This window comes from Pan troglodytes, chromosome 12 (genome assembly GCF_028858775.2).
Source record: "Pan troglodytes isolate AG18354 chromosome 12, NHGRI_mPanTro3-v2.0_pri, whole genome shotgun sequence".
In the NCBI taxonomy this organism is placed as follows: domain Eukaryota; kingdom Metazoa; phylum Chordata; class Mammalia; order Primates; family Hominidae; genus Pan; species Pan troglodytes.
Genome location: NC_072410.2, coordinates 95946610 through 95973252, shown reverse-complemented (window position 1 = coordinate 95973252; position 26643 = coordinate 95946610). Strand labels below are relative to the sequence as shown.

At 45.6% G+C, this 26643-nt stretch overlaps 1 protein-coding gene across 3 annotated transcripts in view; it reads left to right on the top strand.

The window, feature by feature from the left end:
* DPYSL5 (dihydropyrimidinase like 5) overlaps positions 1–26643 on the top strand; it is a 102668-nt gene that overhangs the window by 35601 nt on the left and 40424 nt on the right. For all 3 annotated transcript variants that reach the window (XM_003308916.6, XM_016948213.4, XM_016948214.3), the window contains exon 2: positions 15333–15597. In XM_003308916.6, the coding sequence (XP_003308964.2) occupies positions 15337–15597 (261 nt within the window). In that variant the 5' untranslated portion in view covers positions 15333–15336. The remainder of the gene's footprint in view (positions 1–15332; positions 15598–26643) is intronic.

Below are 26643 nucleotides of genomic sequence, written 5' to 3'. Positions count from 1 at the left end.
TGATCCACCCACTTCAGCCTCCCAAAGTGCTGAGATTACAGGCATGAGCCACTGCACCCAGGCTCATATTTACTCTGTTATGTCTGCTCCTTTCCCTCAACTATTGTTTGCAAGATGCTGTATATGGCTGTAGTCAGTTCATACTAATTTTCAGCTTAAAAGAGAAGAAAGTAGTTTCATATTCTCATTCAATTTCTACCCTGAATCTAGGTTTCATCAGGTAGCCTGGGTTTGTGGTCCTTTCATGGTTAAGAAAACGCATCCTTTCCTCCTGTTTTCCCCAGCCCACACCTGAGGTCTCCAGCTGAGAAGAGACCCCTGCCCCGTTTCCTGGCAGTGGGTGCGAGCCCTCTTCCAGCATTTGGCCCTTGTTCTAGGAAGCAGCCACTCCAGGAGCTGCTGGAGACCCTTGAGCTGCAGCTGCCATCCTTCCAGGGGAGATGATGGAATTATTTCTGGGGCCTGGAGACAGCTGGCAAGAGCACGGGAAGCACAGCAGGGCTGTTATCTGCCAGGAGTCAGTGCCGGGCGGGCGAGGTGCTGGTGGTGGTGTGGTGCCTCCTCTGGTCACAGATGCTTGGCCTTCCCCAGCTAAAGCCCCAGTCGGGAGTCAGGAGTCCTTGTCTCCCATGTGTACACCTGTCTGTCCTTCTTCCAGGACCTGCGGGAGCTGGGCTTATGGAAGTGGGATTTACTCACACTTACTTTTGAGGGTCCTCAGCCTGCCCAGGCCTCAAGTAATGAAGCCTCCTGGCCTCAGGGAGTCAGCCAACACTTACAAGGAGCCAGGCTTCAGCTTGAACGCCCAAGACTGGTGCTGTGCACACTTGAGCTGGGAGGTGCACGTGAACACACATCAACACACAGCTAAGCTTGTCCTATCTCACACACACACACACACACACACACACACACACACTCAGCTCTGGCTTCTGACAACTGCCCCTTAGCTCTTCTGTGCCTTTGAACTAATCTCACTGAACAAGTGGTCGGCAGCTCCCATTTCTTACCACCCTCTCACAGCTAATCCTTTGCAATGTAGCTTTTGCCCTCCGCACACTGATGGGTCCTTGTTCATTAAGTCCAGCCACGTGGGGCCGGGCCAACTCAGATGAACTCATGGGATTAAAACCTCTTACTTGATCTTAGCCTGTTAAGGAATCATCCCTGTGGATTTATATACACCTTCCCAGAAGCTATTTGTTTCATTCAACTCCTGCTTGCTTGGGGCCCAAGCTTGATCTGTACTTGTGGCAGTTTCTTTTAAAAACCGTCTCAGGAGGCCGGGCATGGTGGCTCATGCCTGTAATCCCAGCACTTTGGGAGGCTGAGGCAGGCGGATCACCTGAAGTCAGGAGTTAGAGACCAGCCTGACCCACATGGTGAAACCCCATCTCTATTAAAAATACAAAATTAGCTGGGAGTGGTGGCAGGTGCCTGTAATCCCAGCTACTCGGGAGGCTGAGGCAGGGGAATTGCTTGAACCTGGGAGGTGGAGGTTGCAGTGAGCTCGGATCGTGCCATTGCACTCCAGCCTGGGTGACAGAGCAAGACTCTGTCTCAAAAAACAAAACAAAAAAAAAAAAAACCTGTCTCAGGAGCAAGCCCTTGTTAACCATATTCACACCCATGACGCTGGCCAATGCAGATGGTATTTCCCTCCCCGTACCCACTCCTGCACTCTGAAGAGGCTGTTCTGGTGCTGGGCTCTTACCTATAGTCTTGCCCACCCCCTGACCTACTTGTTCCGATTCTACCTTCTCTCCAGTGCAGTGACAAAGGTGGTAGCAGTTTTCCAGATGTGGATGCTTCATGATCTGGTGCAGATGGTCCCCAGGTACAAACGCCCCAGTCTAGCCCTCCCCCAAAATGGCACCTGCCATCTATAGGCTTGATCCTGCCCCGCCCCTGGGTTAATGGAAAAAGGGCCTGGTGGGACATTCAGAGACCTCCTCACTAGCCAATTTGGTATGGAAATATGTTTGTGGCTGTGGACAAGGACCCAGGGTGTCTCATGGTGGATGTAACATTAGACAGAGACTCTCTCTCTAGCCTCTGAGTGCTCTGCCTGACCAGTCCTTCCTGTGCCAGTCCCAGGCCATTCAGGTTCTCCACTAGCCTTTGGAGATGGCTGAGGCCCAGATGGAAGAAGGGGGACCTGCCCTTCTGCTCTCCTCAGTTCCTTGTCCCAGGGTTGGGTTCTACTTCCAGAATCCCTCAAAACATTTTGCACAAAACTCCCAGGTAATCCAAATCAGGACCACCTCTCAGAGCAGCCTTCCTGGATGTCGACCCTGGCCTGGGTTGGATAGGAATCTGGGAAGAGTCTGAGGTTTCTGGATGGGGTGACTGGGGACAGGGGAGTTGGTTTTGGACAGGTTGAGTGTGTGCTGCCTGTGGAACCCAGTAGAATGGTCCAGTGGGCATTCGGATGGTATTAAAATGCTCCCGCTCCCTCATTAGCTAGACTTTCAGTTTCCTGTTTGCTTCAGAAAGTAGAGAACTGGGGGTTGTGAAAAGCTCAGTCACTGAGCAGGTAAGTTTGACTGGATGTCGGGAGAAGTAGTCACGGAGTGGAAACAGCTGTGACCTTTTCTTTTTTGCTTGTCACCTAATTGCTATTAGTCATTAGTTCATATAAACTAGATACCTTTGAGAAGTAGGACATGGTCAGATGAATGAGGTGTGGAGACTTAAACAGTAATGACATGCTGAGTTCACAGGTCTCTGTGTCATTATGACCTGCCTTACATGTAGGTCATAAATATTTTATTTCTGTCTAAATAAATTATAAAAAATGCACTTAATGATATTAAGCTGCAGCTACTTACCTGAAAAGGAACAAAATATCGCCTCTGAAGTAACTACTAATTATACAATTTTGCAAACTAATAAATATTATTTTAAATCTACTCAATAGTTGATAAATCAATTATGAATTAATCATAAAATTATTCTGTGCTTTAATATTAGTTAAGTTTTTACTGTTTACTACTTAGAAAGCCATTTACTTTTTTAAACTTAAATTTATTAACTTAAACCCTCAGCATTTCCCACTCATCTCAAACTCCCCTTTGGTTTTTGTGTTCCGTTGAACCTTTGATTTGGCATGTTTCAACTCAAAGAGAATCCCTTCCCTGAGTGACCCCAGGGTGCCTTATGTGCCAGCATCCTCCACAACCCCATTTTAAGAATGGCTCTCCCATTGAGAAGGCTGCAAAATGCCAGCCTACTCTTTCTCTCTCCTTTGTGCTGATCAGAAGAAAAATAGCCGTAGGTTTCCATTTTCCTTTCCACACAACTGTCGTGTATTGCCTTTTGATCCTTTAGCAAATGTTACCTGCTTGGAGCAAGGGAAAATCATGCCAGCCCACCTGTGTCCTCTGTGACCTGAGCTGACCTCACCTGCCCCTTGAAGTGCTACCCAGGTTGCCATTAGGCTTGGCTTAGATGCCACAGATCCTTCATGTCACATGACAGTGTTTTTGATATAACAGTCTTGTGTGTTTTTGATATCACAGTGACCAGTTATCTGTAAAATCATACGTTTTTCTGTGGATTCTATCAAAAGAGGAAATGTGAGTCTTAAACTAATGCTTTCTAAAAAGAGGAAATGCATGTCTGAAACCAATACCTTCCAAGTTCCCTTTAAGGTCTTTATGCAGGAAGGGTCCCCCTTGCACTATCCTGGCCCCAAGTTCCTGTGCCAAGCTCCAGAGGCCCCCAGCATCCTCCAGCTGAGTTGTTGGCAGGGGCAGCCGTGCAGGCCAGACTGTGCAGGCTCTCCTTGTCTCACACCTCCCCGCAGGCCCAGGGGAGCTGGGGAAGGCGATGACAGAAGCAGGCAATTCCAAAACACAGTGTTGGGCTTGGCATTTCTTTGGCAGGACTAAAACTGTGTACCTCATAGGAGTGTATGGTGTGTACATTTCATGATCAAGAAGCAGCAGCTGCCATAACTTTGTCCACTCAGCAAGATGCTTCCTATGCAGTTCTGCATTGGAACTACTCCACAAAAGTAAAAATGGGGGGCATGGAAGGAAGGATTTTTCTGTTTTCCCACAAGACAGTGGTTGGATAGCAATAATTGTTACTATTTTAAACATGGAGAGGCTTTCTCATGAAAGACTGCACTCCTTAGTTACAGTATTGTCCCCTCCCCACCATCCCACTTCCACCCCAAGTTCTCTATTCCCAGCTTGCACATCACCTTAACACGAACCCATGAATGGTTCAGGAACATAATGCCACAGGATCAGAATCCTCTTGGAGGAGACAAGCTGTGTATAACTGGATAAATCTAGGATTCGGGATATCCAAAGATAGCCACCATCTTGCTGTGGAAGGCATCATTACTTCCCTGAATAAACTGTAAACATCATAAGATCCCTGTGCTTGCAGTGTGACACCTTCCCATTAGTCCTGGGCTGGTTCCCTTCAGTTCAAGGTCACTGTTGACAAAGTCCAGGGATTGGAGTGAAAATTGGAAGTAAACTTAATAGTCTATGCAGCTTTAGAATTCCATACTTCTTACTTTCTTTCTTTCTCTCTCTTTCTTTCTCTTTCTTTCTTTTTCCTTCCTTCCTTCCTTTTCTTTCTTTCCTTCCTTCCTTCTTTCTTTCTTTCTTTCTTTCTCTCTCTCTCTTTCTTTCTTCTTTCTCTCTCTCTCTCTCTCTTTCTCTCTTTCTCTCTTTCTTTCTTTCTTTCGTCTCTGTCTCCCAGGCTGGAGTGCAGTAGTAGTGCAATCTGGGCCCACTGCAATCTCTGCCTCCCAGGTTCAAGTGATTCTCCTTCCTCAGCCTCCCGAGTAGCTGGGATTACAGGTGCGTGGCACCATGCCCAGCTAATTTTTGTATTTTTGGTAGGGACGGGGGTTTCACTATATTATCCAGGATGGTCTCAAATTTCTGACCTCAGGTGATCCACCCACCTCGACCTCCCAAAGTGCTGGGATTACAGGTGTGAGCAAGCCACCGTGCTCAGCCACGATTTATTCTTTCTAATGGCATTTAACTGTCTGGATTTTTTCCCATTCTGCCTGAGATGACAGACATGTGTTTTTGAATTCTATTGTTTGCATAGATAAAATAACTGGATGATCAAAGTTTTTGGCGAAACATATGGGCATATGGGATATAGCCAGAAGTCTTTAAAGGAGGTGACATTTATTTTAAGGCTCAGTTGTTACTTATGTTGCTCATTTCTGTCTAGTGTGATGTCTTAGTTTAGGCTGCTTTAACAAAACTACTGTAGACTGGGTGGTTTAAACAACAGAAATTTATTCCTCACAGTTCTGAAGGCTGGGAAGTCCAAGATCAAGTTGAAGCTGAGGGTTCCTGTTGAGGGCTCTCTTCCCGGCTTACAGATGGACGCCTTCTTGCTATGCCCTCACATGTCAGAGAGAGAGATATCTCTCTCCTGTCTCTTCTTCTAAGGACACTAATCCCATTCATGAGGGTTCACAAAGGCCTCCCAAAGGCCCCACCTCCAAATACTGTCACACAGGAGATTAGGCTTCGACATATGAATGGGACACAAACATTCCATTCATTGCATGTAGTGAGCCAGAGGGCCAGATATTGACTCTGTCTGCTACACAATTATTGTGTTTTGGAATAAACTAGGTGACTTGAAGCATCAACAATCGGTAAAACTAATGCTGGCCTTCTGGAGAGCTTATACTTCTTTTTTTTTTTTTTTTTTTGAGACGGAGTCTCGCTCTGTTGCCCAGGCTGGAGTGCAGTGGTGCGATCTCGGCTCACTGCAAGCGCTGCCTCCCGGGTTCACGCCATTCTCCTGCCTCAGCCTCCCGAGTAGCTGGGACTACAGGCGCCAGCCACCACGCCCGGCTAATTTTTTTGTATTTTTAGTAGACACACGGTTTCATCGTGTTAGCCAGGATGGTCTCGATCTCCTGACCTCATGATCCACCTGCCTCAGCCTCCCAAAGTGCTGGGATTACAGGCGTGAGCCACCGCGCCCGGCCTGGAGAGCTTATACTTCTTTCTGACCACAACCTCTGACAAGAATGTTACCTGGATTTACTGCCTCAATTGGAGGAGAGGGAAGAGAGTCCCTTTATGGTGCTTAAGAACCTGCATAGCGTAGGGAAAAAAAAAAAAAGCCTGTATCACAACAATTGCCCTCAAATCTCTTCCCTTCTGGGCGACTTTCCTGAGAGGTCCAGAGTATCCACCCCACTCACCCACCCTCTGACTGACTCCTTCACTATGTTCATACACATGTGCACACACAGACAGCCTGTGCTGCAGAGACAGACCAGCAACGTCATCCCTTTGTTGAGTTCAGCAAAGACTAGCAGGGAAAGCTGTAAGAATAAGGTGCTAATGAGGTTACTGGGGAAGGTGAGCAGCATGATGAGTGTCCACAGTCCACAGCGAGGCGGGATTGGACGGGGTTAGCATCTTGGGGACTTAGGCTACTTGGAAGGGTAGGAATGTGTGGGAAGGATACTGGTGCAATAGGCTTCCTACCATCACCATGCAGCTAGTCTTACCCATTCCAGCTCTGGTCTCTGTAACATGGGGAAAGATACCCAGTTTAGACCAGTATCTGTCAAGTTCACTGTTAGGTCTTTAGGCAAGAAGTGTCCCCTTTACACTTCAGTCACCTATTAAAGCAATTATTTGCATCTCTCTTGCTCCGCAGACTGAGTTTCTTAAGAGCAGGGCCTGTGGTTTTTTCAGAGTTGTCTCCAGTGGAAAGGAGTGAAGTTATAGAACACTTTAGTGCACACAAATGTTCTAAACTTTTAAGATTTTAAAAATTTAAAAAAGATATTCTCCAAAAGCACCCTGGGTAGGGAGCATGTTAGGCAACTGTGCTACGATATTATCCAAACAAGCCAGTGCGGGCTTAGAGGTCCCAAGACCTTGGGAACCCCGAGGCTGAAGCCCTGCAGGCTGCTCCGACAGCAGCCCATGTGGAAAGCTGGAATTCAGCACAATTGGGCCTGGAGGCTGGGCCATCACTCACACTGCGGTGTCTCTACTGAGCTGCTTTAGATCTGGGGTCCAGCTCACCCCTCCTTCTGTATGGCTCAAGGCTAGACGCTTGTATTAGTCTGCTCAGGCTGTCATAACAAAATACCACAGACTGGGTGGCTTAAACTACAGAAATTTATTTTCTCACAGTTCTGGAGGCTGGAAGTCCAAGATCAGGGTGCAGGCGGGTCGGGTTGTGGTGAGCTCTCTCCTCCCGGCTGGTCAGTAGCTGCCTTCTCACTGTGTCCTCACACGGCCTTTCTTCTGTTCCTGTGCCCGAGAGAGAAAGCGAGCTCTCTGGTGTCTCCTAACCAGGACACTAATCCTAGCAGATCAGGGCCCTGCCCTATGACCTCATTTAACCCTTAAAACTTTCTAAGAGGCCCCATCTCCAAATACAGCCACACTGGGGTTAAGGCTTCAGCATATGAATTAGAGGGGACACATACATCTAGTCCATAATAACTCTAGAGACGAACTGTCTGGCTTTCAATCTCTGCTCTGTTACAAACTAGTTGTGGGACCTTAAGGACGTTCTTTTAACTTTTCTAAGCCTCAGGTTCTTCTTGGTAAAAATGGGGGCAATGATGGTACCTATCTCCAGGCATTGTAAGGATTAAATCAGATGATGCACACAATGGGCATAGCGAAGGGCCCAGTATATAGTCAGTGTCTAGGAATTATTAGTTAGCATTATTAATAGAGTCCTTTAAGTTCTGAGAATGAGTTTTCTAGATGGTAGTCCTAGGAGAGCAGTCTATCCTGGATTTCCAGGACCAGCCCAGGCCTGCGTGAATGGGATTCCTGGGCCAGAGAGGTTCCAGGGCTCCCCAGTATTCTGCAAGGGAGCCAAGCCTCTTCAGAGCCTCGTTAGCCTCCGGAGACTTCCAACTAGGAAGTGGAAAAAAATAGGCCGAGGTGGTGGCAGCCCAAGGGTTCTAGAGAAGGGGAGTAGTCAGCCCCATCTATTCCTCCCTCACCCATCTTTCAAAAAGGATGGCAGAGGGAGGAACTGAGCCAGCTGGGTCTGAATGAAGGGTCACGTTGGATTCCTTCTGGCTTCTTTTTAGTTAATAAATAAATAAATAACTTTTTTTTTTTAGACAGAGTCTCGCTCTGTTGCCCAGGCTGGAGTATAGTGGCATGATCTTGGCTCACTGCAACATTTGCCTCCTTGGTTCAAGTGATTCTCCTGCCTCAGTTTCCTGAGTAGCTGGGACCACAGGCATGCACCACCATGCCCAGCTAATTTTTGTAATTTTAGTAGAGATGGAGGTTTATCATGTTGGCCAAGCTGGTCTCGAACTCCTGACCTCAAGTGATCCGCCGGCCTCAGCCTCCCAAAGTGCTGGGATTACAGGCATGAGCCACTGAGCCTGGCCTAAAAAAAGGCTTTTGAACGTATATTTTCAGATTATATGTTCCTCCTCCAATTTATTATGTAAAATTTGAAAAATACAGAAACCTGTGAAGGACATAAAACTCACCTGGAAACCTTCTACCCAGAGTTAATTCCCTTAAGTCAGATAGACCTAAATCTGAAGCCCATCCCTCCCCCTGGATTTTTATGACCTTTAATGGGCTACTTGTTATTTTCAAAACCTCTGTTTATTCCTTAAAGTGAGGCTAACACTTCCTGCCTTGTTCCCACTTTGTGGGGGTTGCTGTGTGAATGCATGTAAAGTGCCAGGCACAGGGTGTTTATTTACTGAGAGCTCTTACTTCTATTGATGATGATGTCCTTGGCTTTCGATTCTAGCATCAAAGCTCAGACAAGAATTCTCAGTAAGCTATTATCACACTGCTCTTTCAGGTTCTCCAACCTCCAAGCATGTGCTACGAGCATGTAAGCAAACCCATCTTGTCATTTATAACATTGACATAACGATTATGCAGCAATTTTTCCAGCATAAGTATTCCTAGTTTTCCTCTTACCTTAAAGCTGCTTTAAAGGGTGAGGATTAAGCCAGACATGGTGGCATGCACCTGTAGTCTCAGTTACTCAAGAGGCTGAAGCTGGAGGATTGCTTGAGCCCAGGAGTTCAAGTTCAGCCTGGGCAATGACGTAGAGAACTAAAACAAAAACAAAAACAAAAAAACAAACAAAAACAAAAAACAATTTAAGGTGAGGATTATATCTTTGCACAGAGCATTGGGTTTGTTTCTTCCTCCAGCAAACTCTACTATCACCACCACTTCTCTCTTCTTTTTTTTTTTTTCTTTTCTTTCTTTCTTTTTTTTTTTTCTTTTTTCTGTTTGAGATAGAGTCTTTGCTGTGTCACCCAGGCTGGAATGCAGTGATGTGATCTCAGCTCACTACAGCCTCAACCTCCTGGGCTCAAGCGATCCTCCCACCCACCACCCAGTAGCTGGGACTACAGGTGCATGCCACCACACCTGGCTAATTTTTGTATTTTTTGTAGAAACGGGGTTTCACCATGTTGCCCAGGCTGGTCTCAAACTCCTGGACTCAAGCGATCCTCCTACTTTGACCTCCCAAAGTGCTGGGATTACAGGCATGAGCCACTGTACCTAGCCCATTTCCCTCTTTTAAAGCAAACTAAGAACCTGGATCTCTCCTTTCCTAGTCACACTTGGGCTTGGCTTTGTAATAAGAGAGAGAGAGAGAGAGAGAGAGAGAGAATGCATCTCAGACTTCTGGGCTTCCTGTGGCCAGAGTGGCTCTATCCACCACGTAAGAACCAAACCCATTTTCTTATTATTGCATATGAAATTAAAACTCCAGTTTTTAGGTTTTAGGACAAAAGATCCCTTGACATGTGTTCAGCTTCACCCCAGCTCCAGACAATAGGCTTGTGGCTGTGGCTGTCCCCTCTTCCCTAGTCTCTCCAGTCCAACTCCCCACGGCCTCTCTGCCCTGTCGCCTTCCACTCTAGGGGAGCAGGGCCTCTTCTCCCCAGAGGTCAGAATGATACCCTGCAGGGAGCAGATGTTCCTGGAGTACAGTTGTCACTCCCAGCCACCTGCTTTGTTTCCCAGCACTCCCTCAGGCAGCAGCCCCCAAGGGCCATGCTTTCCTTACAGCAGGAGAACCTGGTGGTTGAGGCTCCATATAAGCTTTCTTGTTTGTTGTTGAGATTCCATGCACTTGAGCCTGGCCAACTTGGCAAAAAATAAACCAACTGTTTCCAGGAGAACAGGCTATGATCTCCAAATATCTGACATGTGCCCTTACAAGAGGTACTCCTTTAATAGATCCCCAAGGCCTTTTCATCCTGGGACACAGCCTTCCCAGAACTTCCCTGGTGACAGACAAAGTTAAATGATGAGGATGAGAGAAAATATGTTGCTTCCTTTGTTCTATTCACCGTAATTAGCTGTGTTAGGAAAATTGAGCCTTATCCTGGACATAGAGTTGCAAAATATCCCTGAAAACAAACATGGAATTGGTCTACTACTCATTGCTTTAAACCATTTTGATTGTGTTAGAGTGCAACAAGTAGATGGGGCTATTTATTCGTTTATTCACCAGTTTTGAGTATTCTGTACTGGATGCTGAGGATGGGGAGTGGGCGGAGACAAAGATGACTGATAGGACTGTCTTTGAGGACCCTACTCCATAGGTGGAGAGCGAATCTAGTGCCGTGAAGGCAATGGATCTAGTGAAGGCACAAAGAGAGTCAGAGAAAACTTTTCAGAAGAGGGGACAATTGGGCCCTGAAGAACGAGAAATTTACTGCATATAAAAGTGGGCTTTATTTTACCTCAAGGACACACTGCAATGGCGTAATCTCCTTCCTGCTGGTCAGAGTTTGTCCTATATTTTCTAAGCCTGAATGTAAATATTTTCTGTTCAGATATCTAAGGGTCAAGAGAGTTGCATATCCTTATTATTATTATAAATCCTTATTCGAATTTATATTATAAATATAAATATAACAATTTTATATACTTATAATTATATAATTATAATTCATATTATAAATATAAATCCTTATTATTATAGATAATTCCTTACTTATTTTGGATATTAACCAAAGTGTGCCCCCTGGATGGAAATTTTAAGCAACTCACCATGACCACAGCTATCTGAGTTGCCCTCAGCACTGGCCCCATTTCCTATGTGCACCCCATTTCACTTCTCAGGTCCCTGCAGTGGCTCCCCCACATCTTCACACTCTTCTCAAATCCACTCATTCTGTACCACTCCCACGAGCTCTCAGCCCCCAGCTTTGCAGAGCAGAGAGAATGCAAACTCGCTTATATGCCTGTCTCTTCTGCATCTGCACATCATCTCCTCCTACAAGCCTTTGATTTTAACCTCTCTGTATCTCTTTCCTCTTTGGTGAGATGGGCATAATAATACCTTCCCCAAAGGATTGTTGGAGGGATCTAATCAAGCAAGCCATGTAAATTGACAAGTGAGGGCCTTGTTTGTTGAGGCCTTCTGTTAATGATGGTTGCCATTATTCTATGCTACCTCCTTCGGGAGCTCACATCAAAAATAGTCCCTTGATCTCTTAGACCTTTAATCTCTCCCTTGGCTCCTTCTTCACTCCCTGAAAAATATTAGTCCTAAAATTGATACTTTCCCTCAGCCATGCTCCTTGGGCCGTTTCTAGGCTTTCTTTACTCACAGAGATCTTGACGACTGTATACACAGTCTCCACAAACTTGCCTTCAATCAGAGTTCATCAAAGACTCACTGATTTCCAAAGCAGAGGTCAAGATCTTCTGTGGTCCTTGCCCCCACTTCACTGCATGGCTCCATTTAATGCTAAGGGAAGGGAGCTCTACAGAGGAGGGAGTAGTCAGTGGTGTCAAATGTGGTTACTTGATGCATAATCCATTTTGAGTTCATTTTTATATAAGATTTTAGGTTTAAATTAAGGCTGGGTTTTTGGCCTATGAATATCCAACACCAATTGTTGAAAAGACTGTCCTCCCTTCACTGAATTGCTTTTGCACCTTTGTCAAAAATCAGTTGACCATAGTTGTCAAGATCATGCAGTCTTGATTACTATAGCTATGTAATATGTCTTGGAATCAAGTAGACTGATTCCTCTGACTTTATTCTTCTTTGTGGAGTTTGCTTTAGCTGTTCTAGTTCCTTTGCCAGTCCACATACATTTTGACAATAATATACAGAAGATTTGTGCTGGGATTTTAATAGGAATTGCACTAAACATGTATGTCAATTTGGGGAGAATTGACACCATGTTGAGTCTTCCAATCCATGAACATGGTATGTCTCTCCACTTACTTAGATTGTCTTTGATTTCTTTCATAGGCATTTTGTAGTTTTCAGCATACAAGTCCTATGTGTGTTTTTTCTTTCTTTATATTGACAGATAAAATTGTATGTATTTGTTGTGTGCAACATGATGTTTTGAAGCACACACGCATTGTGGAATGACTAAATCCAGTTAATTAATAGATGAATTACCTCATGTAATGAGAGGTTAGAACACTTGATAGCCATACTCAAAGCATTTTTCAAGAATACAATGTTATTATTAACTATAGTCACCATGTTGTACAATAGAGCTCTTAAACTTATTTAACTGAAATTTTGTATCCTTTCACCAACATTTCCCCAACTCCCCTTTACCCCAACTACTCCAGCCACTGATAACCACCATTCTGTTCTCTATTTCTTTTTTTTTTTTTTTGAGATGGAGTCTCGCTCTGTTGCCCAGGCTGAAGGGCAGTGGCATGATCTCGGCTTACTGCAACCTCTGCCTCCCCGGTTTAAGCAATTCTCTACCTCAGCCTCCCGAGTAGCTGGGATTACAAGCACCCACCACCATGCCCGGCTAGTTTTTGTATTTTTAGTAGAGACGGGGTTTCACTATCTTGGGCAGGCTGGTCTTGAACTCCTGACCTCATGACTCACCCACCTCGGCCTCCCAAAGTGCTGGGATTACAAGCATGAGCCACCGCACCCAGCCTCTGTTCTCTATTTCTATGGATCAACTTTTTTAGGTTCCGTGTAGGAGTGAGAGCATGTGGTATTTGTCTTCCTGTGCTTGGCTTATTTTACTTAACCTGATGTTCTCCAGATTTATCCAAGTTATTACACATGACAGGACTTCCCCCTTTTTTATGGCTGAGCAGTATTCTATTGTGTGTATATACATCTTTTTCATCCATTCATCCATTGATGGGCACTTAGGTTGATTCCATATATTGGCTATTGTGAATAATGCTGCAGCAAACAAGGAAATGCAGATATCCCTTCGACATCTGATTTCATTTCCCTTGGATATATACCCAGTAGTGGGATTGCTGGACCATATAGTAGTTCTATTTTTAAGTTTTTAAGGATTCTGTATACTGTTTTCCATAATGGCTATACTAATTTACATTCCCACCAACAGTGTACAAGAGTTCCCTTTTCTCCACATCCTTGCCAACACTTACCTTTCATCTTTTTGATAATAGTCATTCTAACAGGTGTGTGGTGATAATCTCATTGTGGTTTTAACTTGTACTTTTCTGATGATTAGTGATGTTGAGCACTTTTTGATAAATCTATTGGCCATTTGTATGTCTTCTGAGAAATGTCTATTCAGGTTCTGTGCACATTTTTAAATTGAGTTGTTTTCTTGCTGTTGGGCTCTTTCAATTCCTTATTTATTTTGGATATTAACCTCTTGTCAGATGTATAGTTTGCAAATATTTTCTCCCATTCTGTAGGTTTTCTCTTCACTCTGTTGATTGTTTCCTTTGCTATGTAGAAACTTTTTAGTTTGATGCAATCCCATTTGTCTATCTTTGCTTTTGTTGTCTGTGCCTATACATGTTTTCTTGGATTTATGCCTATTTCACTTTTTCTGGTGACACCAGGTGTGCATTGCTAGTGTACAGAAAAAAGTAGCCTTTTGTATATTGATCTTGTAACTTGTGGCCTTGCTTATTTGTTCTAGGAGATTTTTTTTGGTAGGTTTCTTGGAATTTTTTATGTAGATCATCATGTCATCTGCAACGAGGGACAGTTTTGTTTTTTCCTTTTCAATCTATATGCTGTTTATTTCATTTTCTTTCCCTATAGTGCTGGCTAGAATAACCTACGTTGCCTAGCACTGGCAAAAGTAGACATCCTTGCCTCTGCTGTAGAGGAAAGTATTTAGCCTTTCACCATTAAATCTGATGTTAGCTGTAGGTTTTTTTGTAGGTGTTCTTTATCAAGTTGAGGAAGCTACCCTCTCTCCCTACTTTTCTGAGAGTTTTTATCATGAATGGGTGTTGAATTTTGTCAAATGCTTTTTCTGCATCAGTTTATACGATTTTATGATTTTTCTTCCTTAGTTTATAAAGATGGTGGATTACACTGATTGTTTTTCAAATATTGAACCAGCCTTGCATTTTTTGAATAAACCCCATTTGTGTGGTGTCTAATTCTTTTTAAATGTTGCTGAATTCTGTTTGCAAATATTTTGTCAAGAATTTTTTATATCTATATTCACGAGAGATATTGCTCTGTAGTTTTCTTTCTGTAGTGTCTTTGTCTGGTTTTTGGTATAAGGCTAATACCGGCTTCATAAAATGAATTGGGAAGGGTTTCCTTCTCTTCTGTTTTCTGGATGAGGTCAGTATTAATTCTTCTTTAAATGTTTGAAAAATTCTCCAGCTTTTGAAAACTGTTGATGCTGTGGACCCAATCTGGCCCAAATAAATCTGCATCTCTGGGGGTGGGGCTTGGGCATACATAGTTGTCCAAAGCTACTCAGGTGAGCTTCATGTGCAACCAGCTGTGGAGCTAAGTGTTGGTTGTGGACTTCTTGAAGCCAAAATAGGAGCATGAAGGAAGCAGAATCCATCTGAGGAATGTCATGAATTAAACAGCTGTGAGATTTGGAGAGTTCAGCTCTGAGACACACCCCCAGAGGCTCTGGTGTTTTCAGGATACCGTGCAGTGTAAGGGAGACATTTGTTGTATAAGACATGTGGGTTCGACTTGGCTACTTGATAACCATAAATTCCTTAGCAATTTCAGCTTTCTCATCTGTAAAATGCCTTGGGTTGTTTTGGGGATAGTAGAGATATGAGAAATGAGATATGAGAGATAGAAAATGAGATAGTAGATGTGAAAATGCTTTGGAGCTCACATAGCATTTTGGGAAAGTAAAACATGATGTTTCTGTAGGCCCCAGCTTCTCCCTTACTGCAGCCGTGTCCTGATTCCTAATAAGTCCCTCTGGGAAGCCAGTGGGAGGCTTGTGACTCCCGCTGGCTGTAGGGGAAAGTTCCTCCTCTTCTCTGCTCGCTTACCCTGACCATGGAATTTGGGCTCTGATAGGAGGGATGGGAAACTGGAAACAGTGAGAAGGGACTTTGACCTTGACCATGCTCACCTTCTTGTAGGAACATGCTTGCCAACTCAGCCAGCGTGAGGATCCTCATCAAGGGAGGCAAGGTGGTGAACGATGACTGCACCCACGAGGCTGACGTCTACATCGAGAATGGCATCATCCAGCAGGTGGGCCGCGAGCTCATGATCCCTGGCGGGGCCAAGGTGATTGATGCCACAGGAAAACTGGTGATCCCTGGTGGCATCGACAGCAGCACCCACTTCCACCAGACCTTCATGAATGCCACGTGCGTGGACGACTTCTACCATGGGACCAAGGTAATGCTCCTGTTTGCCAAAGGTGGCTTCCTCTTTGGCTTTTTTATTCTGCTTCTGGGGCTGCTCCAGACTAGACTCATGTGAGCCAGGTGCTCCCAGTGTATTGCTGGCAGGAGAAGGGTGTGTCAGGGCCACTGTGGCAACTACAATAGGGATTTCCGGCTTAACGTCACAGATTTCCATGATTACAGAAAAGGAGGCATTTAGGCTGGTTTTGCTAATCAGATCATTTACCCAAGTACCCAGGCTGAGAACTGATTTTATTTTTATATCTTTATGTCATGTAATACAAACCTAGAGGAAGAGAATAAGCTGGTGTTTGTTATTAAGTAGGGGAGTGGGTTGGTCTGATGGGCTTCTTTATGTATGATAAACTGAATTAAATTCCCAAAGACTGAAAGACAAATTTGCTTCTTCTAGATGATGAGACAGCTTCTATTACCTCTCCTAGCTTGCTTGTTATTTTTAAAAACAACCGGAAAATTGCTGGTGGTGGGCTCTCTTTTCAGAGTGAGTTACCATGGACAATATTTAACAGTTACTGAGCTGGACCTGAGCTACTGTAAGTTCCTGAATGCCAAGTACAAAAATTCAGAAGAAAAATTAGGAGGAAACTACATTCTGCAAAAAGAGCCATGAATGGGCTTTTTTACCCTTCCCGTGTGCTCCAGACACCTCTGTCATTGCTGTCATCCCTCTTCCTTGTGATTTTCTATCTCATGCTGGCCTCTCCCCGGACATCAGACTGTGGGCTCCTTGAGAGCAAGGCCTGGCCATTTTCCTCTGCTTTCCCAGAGCCTGGACTGACCTGGAACTAGAGTAGCTGTCCCGTAAGTGTGCAGGCAGAGGCTGGGCCTGGGGACACAGCTTGATGGACCAGCCCCACCTCAAGCAGATGGCCCTTAAGGTCTCCTTGAGGACAGGCCCCCTTCCCAATCCAGGGGCTGCAGACCAGACCCTTGGAAGGTTGGGCTATGAGGAGTCACAGTAGCCATTGCCCGACTGTGCCAAGGCAAGGATGCTCCCTGGCTTAACCCTCTGGCATCAGGGCTACACCTGCTCACTCTAGCCAAGTCCAGGGAAGAGAGGTGGTAGGCCGACTCTCCTTGCTTTCTCCTCTGAGAATTCTCCCGGGCCCTGCAACTGATGTTTTGATTATGAAATGGGGAGCCCCATCCTCATAAATTCAGGATCCTCTTGCAGGGTGCCTGGTGACAGTCGGGACCTTTCTGAAGTGAGTGAGCATATCCAGCTCACCATCCTCATGCACTGAGCCAGGCCAGGCCTGCGGTTATTGTTGTCATTTTCACTGAAGTATAGCATATATACAGAGAAGTGCAGAAATTGTAAGTACACAGAATTACCCCATTGAATACACTTGTAAGCAGCTCCCAAGTCAAGACACCAAACTTTACCAGCACCCAGAAGCTCCTCCAGTCACAGGTTCCCATCAGGGATAACCACTATCCTGACTTCTAATAGGATTTTTTAAATAACAGCTTAATCGAGATATAATTTACATATCATACAATTCATGTATTTAAAGTGTGTAAGTCAGTGGTTTTGGTATATTTATCACAGCTTGGTTTTGTCTATGTAGATGAAATGAAGCAGTATGTACCTTCGCATTGGCTTCTTTTGCTCAAAAATTCATAAATTCATTCACTTTCATTGCTTAATACTATTCCACTGTGTAATATACCACATAGCAATTATCTCTCTGTCAGTGGCCATTTAGATCATTGCTTGTTTGAGGCTATTACAAACATTGTCACTATGAACATGTTCTTGTACACATCTTCAGCAAACATGTCTGTACACATTTTGTTGGGCACATACTCCTGGGAATGGAATTGCAGGGCCCATAGGGTACACTTAGGTTCAGCTTTAATAGGTAATGCCAAATAGTTTTCCAGACTGGTTGTAACAATTTATGCTCCCAGCAGTAGTGTAAGAGAGGCCACAGTATTTAACACTGACATCACCAGTCCATTCTGGGGTCCATTCTGTAGCATGCTCAGGGCTTGCACTAAAAAATGCACCTTCCTGGTTACTGTCCCTGTTTGGAGGAGTCCTTTAGGCCAGGGTCAGATGCCACACTGTCACTATGCTGTCTACCAGCCTCGCGGTGGGCAGACTGGCCTCCTTTGTCTCATTTTCCACATTGTCATCTGCTAGGGCCTCATTAGCCAAGAGTGACTGGTTTTCCCCTGAGAACCATCAGCTCTTTACAGCTGATGAAGAGCTCTGCACACGTGTCTTTATGCAAGGTGGTGAGTAACTCTTGATCTTTTCTGCTTCTCATCCACGCAAGCAGCTGCCTCCAAAAAACATCTAAAGGCCCCTGTGTGACGAAAGGCCCCAGATCTCCCATTTCTGCAGGTTCAGGCTGCCTCAGGAGCCCCAGTCCATGTCAGGCCCTACTTGTAGGGAATTTAAGAGACCACAGACCCCAGGCCACCCTGGCAGCTGGTATCACTTAAACTGACACTTTGTTATATCCATGCCCTAAGCAAGATTGTAATTGTCCTTGTGCCCCAGCCCTCACATTAAGCCTCTGTCGTGGTGGCCTCATTCTACCTGGACTCCATTAGTAGATCCTGCCCAGAGTCCTGAAATTCCTGCCCTTGACCCCTCCACTCCACACCAAGATTTCCCCTTTATGTTGTGGCTCCTGCAGCCGAATGGTGTAGCTTCCCAGTTTCTGAAAATCTCCTGCGGAGAGAAAATGCTCTCCTACTGAAACGCTGATGGGGACGGGTGGATTTAATTATTCACACCGCCTGTGGCACCCATGCAGAGGCCGTGCACCCTGATGGACCGCCGCTGACCTACTTTAGTATGCTCTAAGAAAGGTTGATTCACTTTAAGCATCTGGGTTTATAATAGAACAGTAATCCCAAGGAAAATCTCACCCGAACGATTAGCCAAGAAAGAAGGAGAGATCAAGTTGCATCTTTTTGTTCTTGTCAGACAGATAGCGGGGCCCTGAACCCTGCACACAACACCCCACCCCCGCCCCGCCCCACCCCAGCTAGCGTCTGCTTGTTGATTTGGCAGCAGCAGCAGCCAGACTAGGAAAACAAAACAGTTGAAAGCCTGGCCTTTCCGAGAACATCTGGGCCTCCATTGTACTTGATCTCCAGGGATTTCTCTCCAGTACTTCTTTAGCCCACGCCTCGCTGGCCCCGGCCTCTGAAAGAGGCTGTGGCAGGCTCTGCCTGGCTCCCCTGCTCACAGCCTGGTCACTTGACCCTCCTCCCTGCCCCAGGCAGCACCCCCACAACACCCCACCACCTGCAGGCCCCGCCCTCCCCAGGCCCAGAACTAGGGTTTCCAGACGGTGCCAGGACCACCTGCTGGCTAACAATACAGACCTCATTCCAAAAAGGAGGTTATCTCCGTGGGGTGGCAGAGGGAGAGGGAGTAAGGAGGGAGAGTCAGTGACACCAACTATGTTCAGAAGGACCAGAATTTTAGTCTGGTTGTGGGGTCTCATATTATTATTATTCTGCTTAAGTAGATGTTGCACTTAGTCTCTTTCATATGTATCTAGTATTACAGAGTAAAGAATGTTCTTACAGGCTCTTGAGCTCCACCCACCAATGGCTCTCCAGGGCCAGGTGAAAATATCAGAATCAGGTTTTTAAAACTACAAGCATTCATAAGCAAACCAGGTATGTGGCAAAATAAAAATAAATATAGGTACCAGCCCCTCACTAAGATATTGATAGAGAGGACAGACACGTGCAACTGAACAAGCTTCCTATGTGCCTTTTCTGCCTCCCTATCCCTACAAACATATTTTAAGGACCGCTGTCTAGGCCAGTGATTTTCACCCTTTGGAAGCAAATTACATCAGAACTGTCAGAGATGTGTGAACCAGAGCAGCTCCATCTTAAATAGGGGCTGGGTAAAATGAGGCTAAGACCTATTCGGCTGCATTCCCAGATGGTTAAGGCATTCTAAGTCACAAGATGAGACAGGAGGTCGGCACAAGATGAGACAGGAGGTCGGCACAAGATACAGGTCATAAAGACCTGGCTGATAAAATAGCTTGCAGTAAAGAAGCCGGCCAGGTCCCACCAAAACCAAGAGGGCCACAAGAAGTGACCCCTTGTCGTCCTCACTGCTACACTCCCAGCAGTGCCATGACAGTTAACAAATGCCCTGGCAACATCAGGAAGTCACCCTAGATGGTCTAAAAAAAGGAGGCATGAATAATCCACCCCTTGTTTAGCATATCATCAAGAAATGACCGTAAAAATGGGCAACCAGCAGCCCTGGAGCTGCTCTGTCTATGGAGTAGCCATTCTTTTATTCCTCTACTTTCTTTTTTTTTTTTTTTCTTTTTTGAAATGAAGTCTCACACTGTCACCCAGGCTGGAGTGCAATGGCGAGATCTCAGCTCACTGCAACCTCTGTCTCCTGGGTTCACACGATTCTCATGCCTCAGCCTCCTGAGTAGCTGAGATTACAGGTGCACACCACCACATCTGGCTAATTTTTTGTATTTTTAGTAGAGAATGGGGTTTCGCTATGTTGACCAGACTGGTCTCAAACTCCTGACCTCGTGATCCACCCGCTTCAGCCTCCCAAATATTCCTCTACTTTCTTAAGAAACTTGCTTTTGCTTTGCACTGTAAAATGGTCCTGAATTCTTTCTTGCACAAAATCCAAAAACCCTCTCTTGGGGTCTGGATAGGGACCCCTTTCCTGGAACAAAACCACTTGAGGAATTTTTGAAAGATCCAGTGTCCAGTCCCCAGCCCAGCCCAGCCCAGTTGACTCTAGGTCTGTGTCCTCCCCATCATCCCTGGTGATTCTGAGGAACTTTGAGGGGTTTGAGTGGCACAGGCTGTACTCCTGTTGCCCATCCAACCCTCACCTTGTGAGCCAGGGCTGACATCCGAATCCCCTGGGTCTGCCTTGGGGAAGCTTGGGCCTGTCTTGTTTTGACCTTGCTGGTCTTTCTTATTTGCTTCTTTCTATTCACATTGCAACACCCCCTAGTTGGGCTCCCAAACCCCAGCCCGGGGCCCAGAGCTTCTGTGCTTGTTAAGTTCCCTAACCCGGTGTCCTGACCTCCTGTCTGTACCTATGGCAATCGTCAGTGAGAGAGAAGTTGGCAGTAGCAGAGATGCCATCAAACAGAAGTCAGTCCACTTGGGGCTGGCCCTCTTCCGTGAGGGTCCAGAGACTCCCTCTTGTCTGTGCCAGAGGCTATCTCGTCCCAGAGACAGCTTCCCACCAACTCAAAATTAGCATTGGGGTATCTTACAGTCAACCTGTGGGGGAAGCCAAATCCTAATCAAGAGTGCTTGTGCAGCATGGGATCGGCCTAGGGGACAGCCAGTCTCGCAGGCTAGGGTGCCCTGCCACCCCTCACCCCCATGGAGGATCCTGCCCCTCCCTGCCCTCCCACTGCAGAGTTCTGGACCCCATCTGGTAGGGCCCTGAGGTATGTGCCGCTAGGACATAAATAAATTCCTTTTGGTGCCCAGCCTTGCCAACTTCCTCACCAAGGATCCTGTTTGTCCGCTTGGCAGGTTGCTTTTGCTACTTTTGTCTTCAAAATGCGCTCTCGTGGAATGAAGCCTATAAATGTGGCTCACTTCCTTTCTTCTTTTTCTTCAACTCCAGTATTCTGTTTCTGGTAAATTCTGGCCAAAATTTCTTTCCCGTCTTTAAGCTCTGCAATGACACTTCCTGCTCATGGGGATCCAGACTCATATGGTCTTGCTTATTCATTGATATTCTCAAGTTTTCTTATCTCTCCATCCCTGCGAGAAGTTGGGTGACACCTTAGAAATCATCTAGTCCCACCCACCCATTGATAGGAGACCCAGAGAGGATGCATGAATGTGCCAGGCGCTGTGGCTCATGCCACTAATCCCAGCACTTTGGAAGGCCAAGTGGGGAAGATCACTTGAGCCCAGGAGTTTGAGAGCAGCCTGGGCAACATGGCAAAACCCCATCTCTACAAAAAATACAAAAATTAGCCAGGCGTGGTGGTGTACGCTTATAGTCCCAGCTACTCAGTAGGCTGAGTGGGGAGGATCACCTGAGCCCAGGAAAGTTGAGGCTGCAGTGAGCTGTGATTGCACCACTGCACCCCAGCCTGGGTGACAGAGTGAGACCCTGTCTCAAAACAAAAACAAAAACAGGAGTTTGAGGTTGCATGAGTAGCCCACATCCCAGGGCCAGTTGGACCAGAAGGCAGGTTTCTCAGCCTTTCACCACCCTGTTCAAGGCCTCCTGAGACCTCGGGACTGAACAATCACCCCTTTCAGCCTGTGGCCTCTTGGTTGGCTGTATGCAAATATTTCTCTTGCTATTCTGTGGCCCCAAATTTTGCTGGACCAGATGAGGGTGTCTCAGAATGGATTTGCATCAGGCAGGCAGCTGAGCGAGGTCTCTGCCTGCCCAAGACAGTAGCTTTATGAAATGCTGCTCCTCCCTGCAGGAATAACTGATGTCAGCGCCTTAAAGCTAAACAGTTTTTACTATGTATAAATGGTGTTTGTAAGGATTAGATGAGATGATGCATGACAAATGCTTCACATAGTCCCTGTCACAGAATACATATACAATAAATGCTAGTCCCCAGGCTGGGACTACCTGCTTCCACCCCAGGCTCTTTTCTTCCAGTTCCTTGAGAAAAGATCCACCGACTTTGGCTTCACAATGAAATTGCTCCACTGTGCACCGAGTGCCCATGCTACCTGTGTCCCTGGGCTTGGCCAGCAGGCACCCTGGCAGGCCTTCTCTGGGAATCAGCCCTCACCTCCCAGCTCGTTTTCCATGCTCGTTCTTCCTGCTGCCCCACCACCCCTCCGGCCTAGCTGTGGGGGCTGGGATTAGCATAGCTGGGCTCCTCTCTCCACTTTCTTCTGTGACTCACCTGTAGGCTGTAAAGAGCCCTGTGAAGGCTTCATGAAGTGACTTCCCCTCCCCTGCCACCTGGAGGACATCCCTCTACCCCCTCCATCGGTACTTAGTCTGCTTGTAGAGGGTATATTAGTTTTCTGCTGTGTAACTAATTGCCTCAAGTTCAGCAATTTAAAACACCCATTTATTAACTCACAGTTCTGTAGGTAGAAATCTGGGCACAGCATGACTAGGTCTTCGGCTTAGAGCCTCGCAAGCCGCCATCCAGGTGTCAATGGGCTGCATTCTCATCTGGAGTCCAGGGTTCTCTGCCAAGCTCATGTAGTTGTGGCAGAATTCCATTTCTTGGAGTTCAAGGACTGAGGTCCCTGTTTCCTTGTTGGCTGTCAGCCTGGGGCGGATCTCAGTGCCTGGAGGCTGCCAGCACCCTTTGCCACCTGCCCCTTCCATCTTCAAAGCCAGCAACAGACTCACCTCAAGTCTCTCTCCTGTTTCAAATCTCTGACTAGAATCTCTTTCACCAAGAAAAAAACCCATATCTTTTTTGTTTGTTTGTTTGTTTGAGACAGAGTCTTGCTCTGTCACCAGGCTGGACTGCAGTGGCACGATCTCAGCTCACTGCAACCTCCACTTCCCAGGTTCAAGAGATTCTCCTGCCTCAGCCTCCTGAGTAGCTGGGATTACAGGCACCTGCCACCACGCCCAGCTAATTTTTGTATTCTTAGTAGAGATGAGGTTTCACCATGTTGGCCAGGATGGTCTCTATCTCTTGACCTCGTGATCTGCCTGCCTCGGCCTCCCAAAGGGCTGGGATTACAGGCGTTAGCCACCGTGCCTGGCCAACCCATACCTTTATGAGCTCACCTGATTAGCCCAGACCCACTGAGGATAATCTCCTGCCATGGAATATAACCTAATCATGGGTACGTTTTCCCATCTTATTCACGAGATCCCTCCCACACTCAGTGAGATGTAGTTATACAGGGGTGTGGGCCACTGGGAGTCATCTTAGAATTCTGCCTACCGCAGGGAGTCACATGCAAAAACATGGCTATCCTATAGACATTTTGCCCTAGCACATCTCCACTCCACCTATTTTGCTTAAACTACCTAAATCATAATTTATTTATTTATTTTAGAGATAGAATCTGGCCCTGTCACCCAGGCTAGAGCGTAGTGGCATGATCATAGCTCACTGTGGCGTCAACCACCTGGGCTCAAGCCATCCTCCCACCTCAGCCTCCTGAGTAGCTGGGACTGCAGGCACATGCCACTGTGCCCAGCTAAGTTTTTTATTTTTATTTTTTGTAGAGACCGGATCTTGCTATGTTGCCCAGGCTGGTCTTGAATTCTTGGCTTCAAGCGATCCTCCTGCCTCAGCCTCCCAAAGTGTTAGCATTACAGGCGTCAGCCATCATGCTCAGCTTACTTAAACCTTTTTAAAACTCCACATTTACATTTTTATTTATTTATTTATTTTATTTTTTTGAGATGGAGTCTTGCTCTGTCACCCAGGCTGGAGTGCAGTGGTGTAATCTTGGCTCACTGCAACCTCCGCCTCCTGGGTTCAAGCAATTCCCCTGTCTCAGCCTCCCAAGTAACTGGGAATACAGGCGCCCGCCACCATGCCCAGCTAATTTTGTATTTTTAGTAGAGACGGAGCTTCTCCATGTTGGTCAGGCTAGTCTCGAACTCCTGACCTCAAGTGATCCATAAGCCTCAGCCTCCCAAAGTGCTGGGATTACAGGCATGAGCTACTGCGCCCAGCCCACATTTACATTTTTAAAATAAAAAATCACCTTGGCCCCCCTTCACCTCACGGCTCTCTCTATGCCTGATGCCGTGTCCCTGCAATGGCTCCCTGTTGTCTAAGACATCAAGTTTGGATGTATGGATCTTCCCCCTGGGCAACCCCCGATCTGACCTTGCCCTCCCATCGACCCCTCATGGCCAGCTGCTCCCCACACGCACCCATCCATCAAGAAGATGCCCTCCATGGACATCCCATGCTGCCTGTTGCCATCTCTCTCCGCCCCTGCACAGAGCCCCTCCTTCAAGGCGAACAGCCTCTCGTCGCACTCCTCCTCCAGCTAACCCAGCTCCAGGATGTCTCTTTCTTCTCGCCAGCTGAAATAACTTGTCATCCTAGGGCTTTCAAATTGTTTCCCATGTTAAGTTTGTTTCTCAACAAGATTGAAGACCCTTTGAGGAGCAGAGACCACGATTCAACTTGTGACTAGCCACAGAGCCTGCGTAGCCCTAACGGTGTAGTCGACATCCAAGAAATGGATGTCAGCATGGAGTGGGAGTTATCAGCACAGACTGGGGCTATGAATGCTGGAGTTCGGATTTCAGCTCCACATTTGCTTGCTATGTCATGTGGGCAAGTTAATCTCTCTGTTCCTCCATTGTCATATGTCTTTAAAAGTGCTAATTGAGTTATTATTTGTAAAGAACTTAAAAGAATACTTGGTGCTTATTAAGCATTATGTGAGTGTTTGTTAAATAAATAAATAGATCATGTTGATCAAAGTCAGATCCCTTAAAAATCCATTTGTACGAGCATACATATAAAACAGTTAAGCATCAAATAGGAACTAAAAGAACTGGATTTCATTCCTAGCATTAGAATTTCTGTGTGTGTTTTAGATTTCAAACAGAGTCTGATAGTAATAGTGATAAATTCTAGATAATTTTCTGTCTTCTCTCTTTCTCTTAAAGGCAGAAATAGCCAGTAATAAACTCTGCAGGCATCAGGAGCTATTTAAAGGTGTCCTGCTTCAAACCAGCTACTTGCTTAACAAAACCTTGCTGGCAACTTTCATTCTACGTGTACATTAATTGGTAGGCCAAAATGTAGGCCAGGTTGATCCTTCTTAGAACTGATGTGAATGAGGAGATCTATCGTTTCTTATAAATTTGTATCTGTAGTATTGGGAAAAAACCTCCTATGGTGACCAAGCAGCTCCTCAACTTCTAGAATAGTGTTTGCAAAGAATTTATCAATGCAGATTATTGCATTTTTAAAACCTTTGATTCAGAATAAAATAAATACACCCTCTGTGATTGAGGCCAAGTGTCCTGGCAATCTTTCGTGCTTAGTACAAGAAGCTTTGGTTTATGCTGTCATCCACTGGAATTTATAAAAGGAAAAAAGGAAGAAGAAAAATATATACTGTATGTGCACTTCAATGATACATATTGCATGTGAATGCCATTTTTCTGTCTTCTTCCATTTTTCTCCCTTCTTCCTCTTTTTCTTTTCTTAAATTAAGCTTGTATCTTTTTTAATATTTCAAGAAATATTTGAATATGGCCTTTTCTCAATTGGAAATATCTGTTCTCCCAAACCTCACAGAGGTTACCTTTGAAGTTGCCATATTTGTGTTGAAAATAAGGGACATATCTTGGTTCATTTACAGGTAGAAATTTGCGTAGGTGCCAGATCCTCTCCCCTGGATAGTTTCAGCCTCATTGTTCCCTTGAGTGATTACTGCAGCCAGCCACATTTTTCTCTCCTTCTGATGCTTTTTTGTTTCTTGTTGACTAACACTGAAGCCCTATAAGGATCTTTAATTAGTAACTAAATGAATATAAAACTGTGGGCCAACTACTGTAAGAACGTTCTCACTGACCATTGTTTCTCACTCATACTGCACACACATCACACACACCATCTCACATTCACACTCGCTCTCACACACACAATTTTAGAGCTGGAAGTACCATTAGAGATTAATAAATACTACCCCTAATTCATAAATAATTTTCCTGTTTAGACTTAAACGATCCACAGTATTCTCAATTAATATTTTAAAATAAAATTAAACAAGGCGGGGCTCAGTGGCTCGGTGGCTCACGCCTGTAATCCCAAAGCTTTGGGAGGCCAAGGCAAGAGGATCACTTGAGGCCAGGAGTTTAAGACCAGCCTAGGCAACATAGTGAAACCCCATCTCTACAAAAAATACAAAAATTAGCCAAGCATGATGGTGTGTACCTATAGACCTAGCTACTAGGGAGGCTGAGGCAGGAGGAGTTTGAGCTCACTTGAGCTCAGGAATTTGAGGCTGCAGTGAGCTATGATCATGCCACTGCACTCCAGTGACAGAACAAGACCCTGTCTAAAAACAAAAAAAAATTGGTAAATGTTAGTGA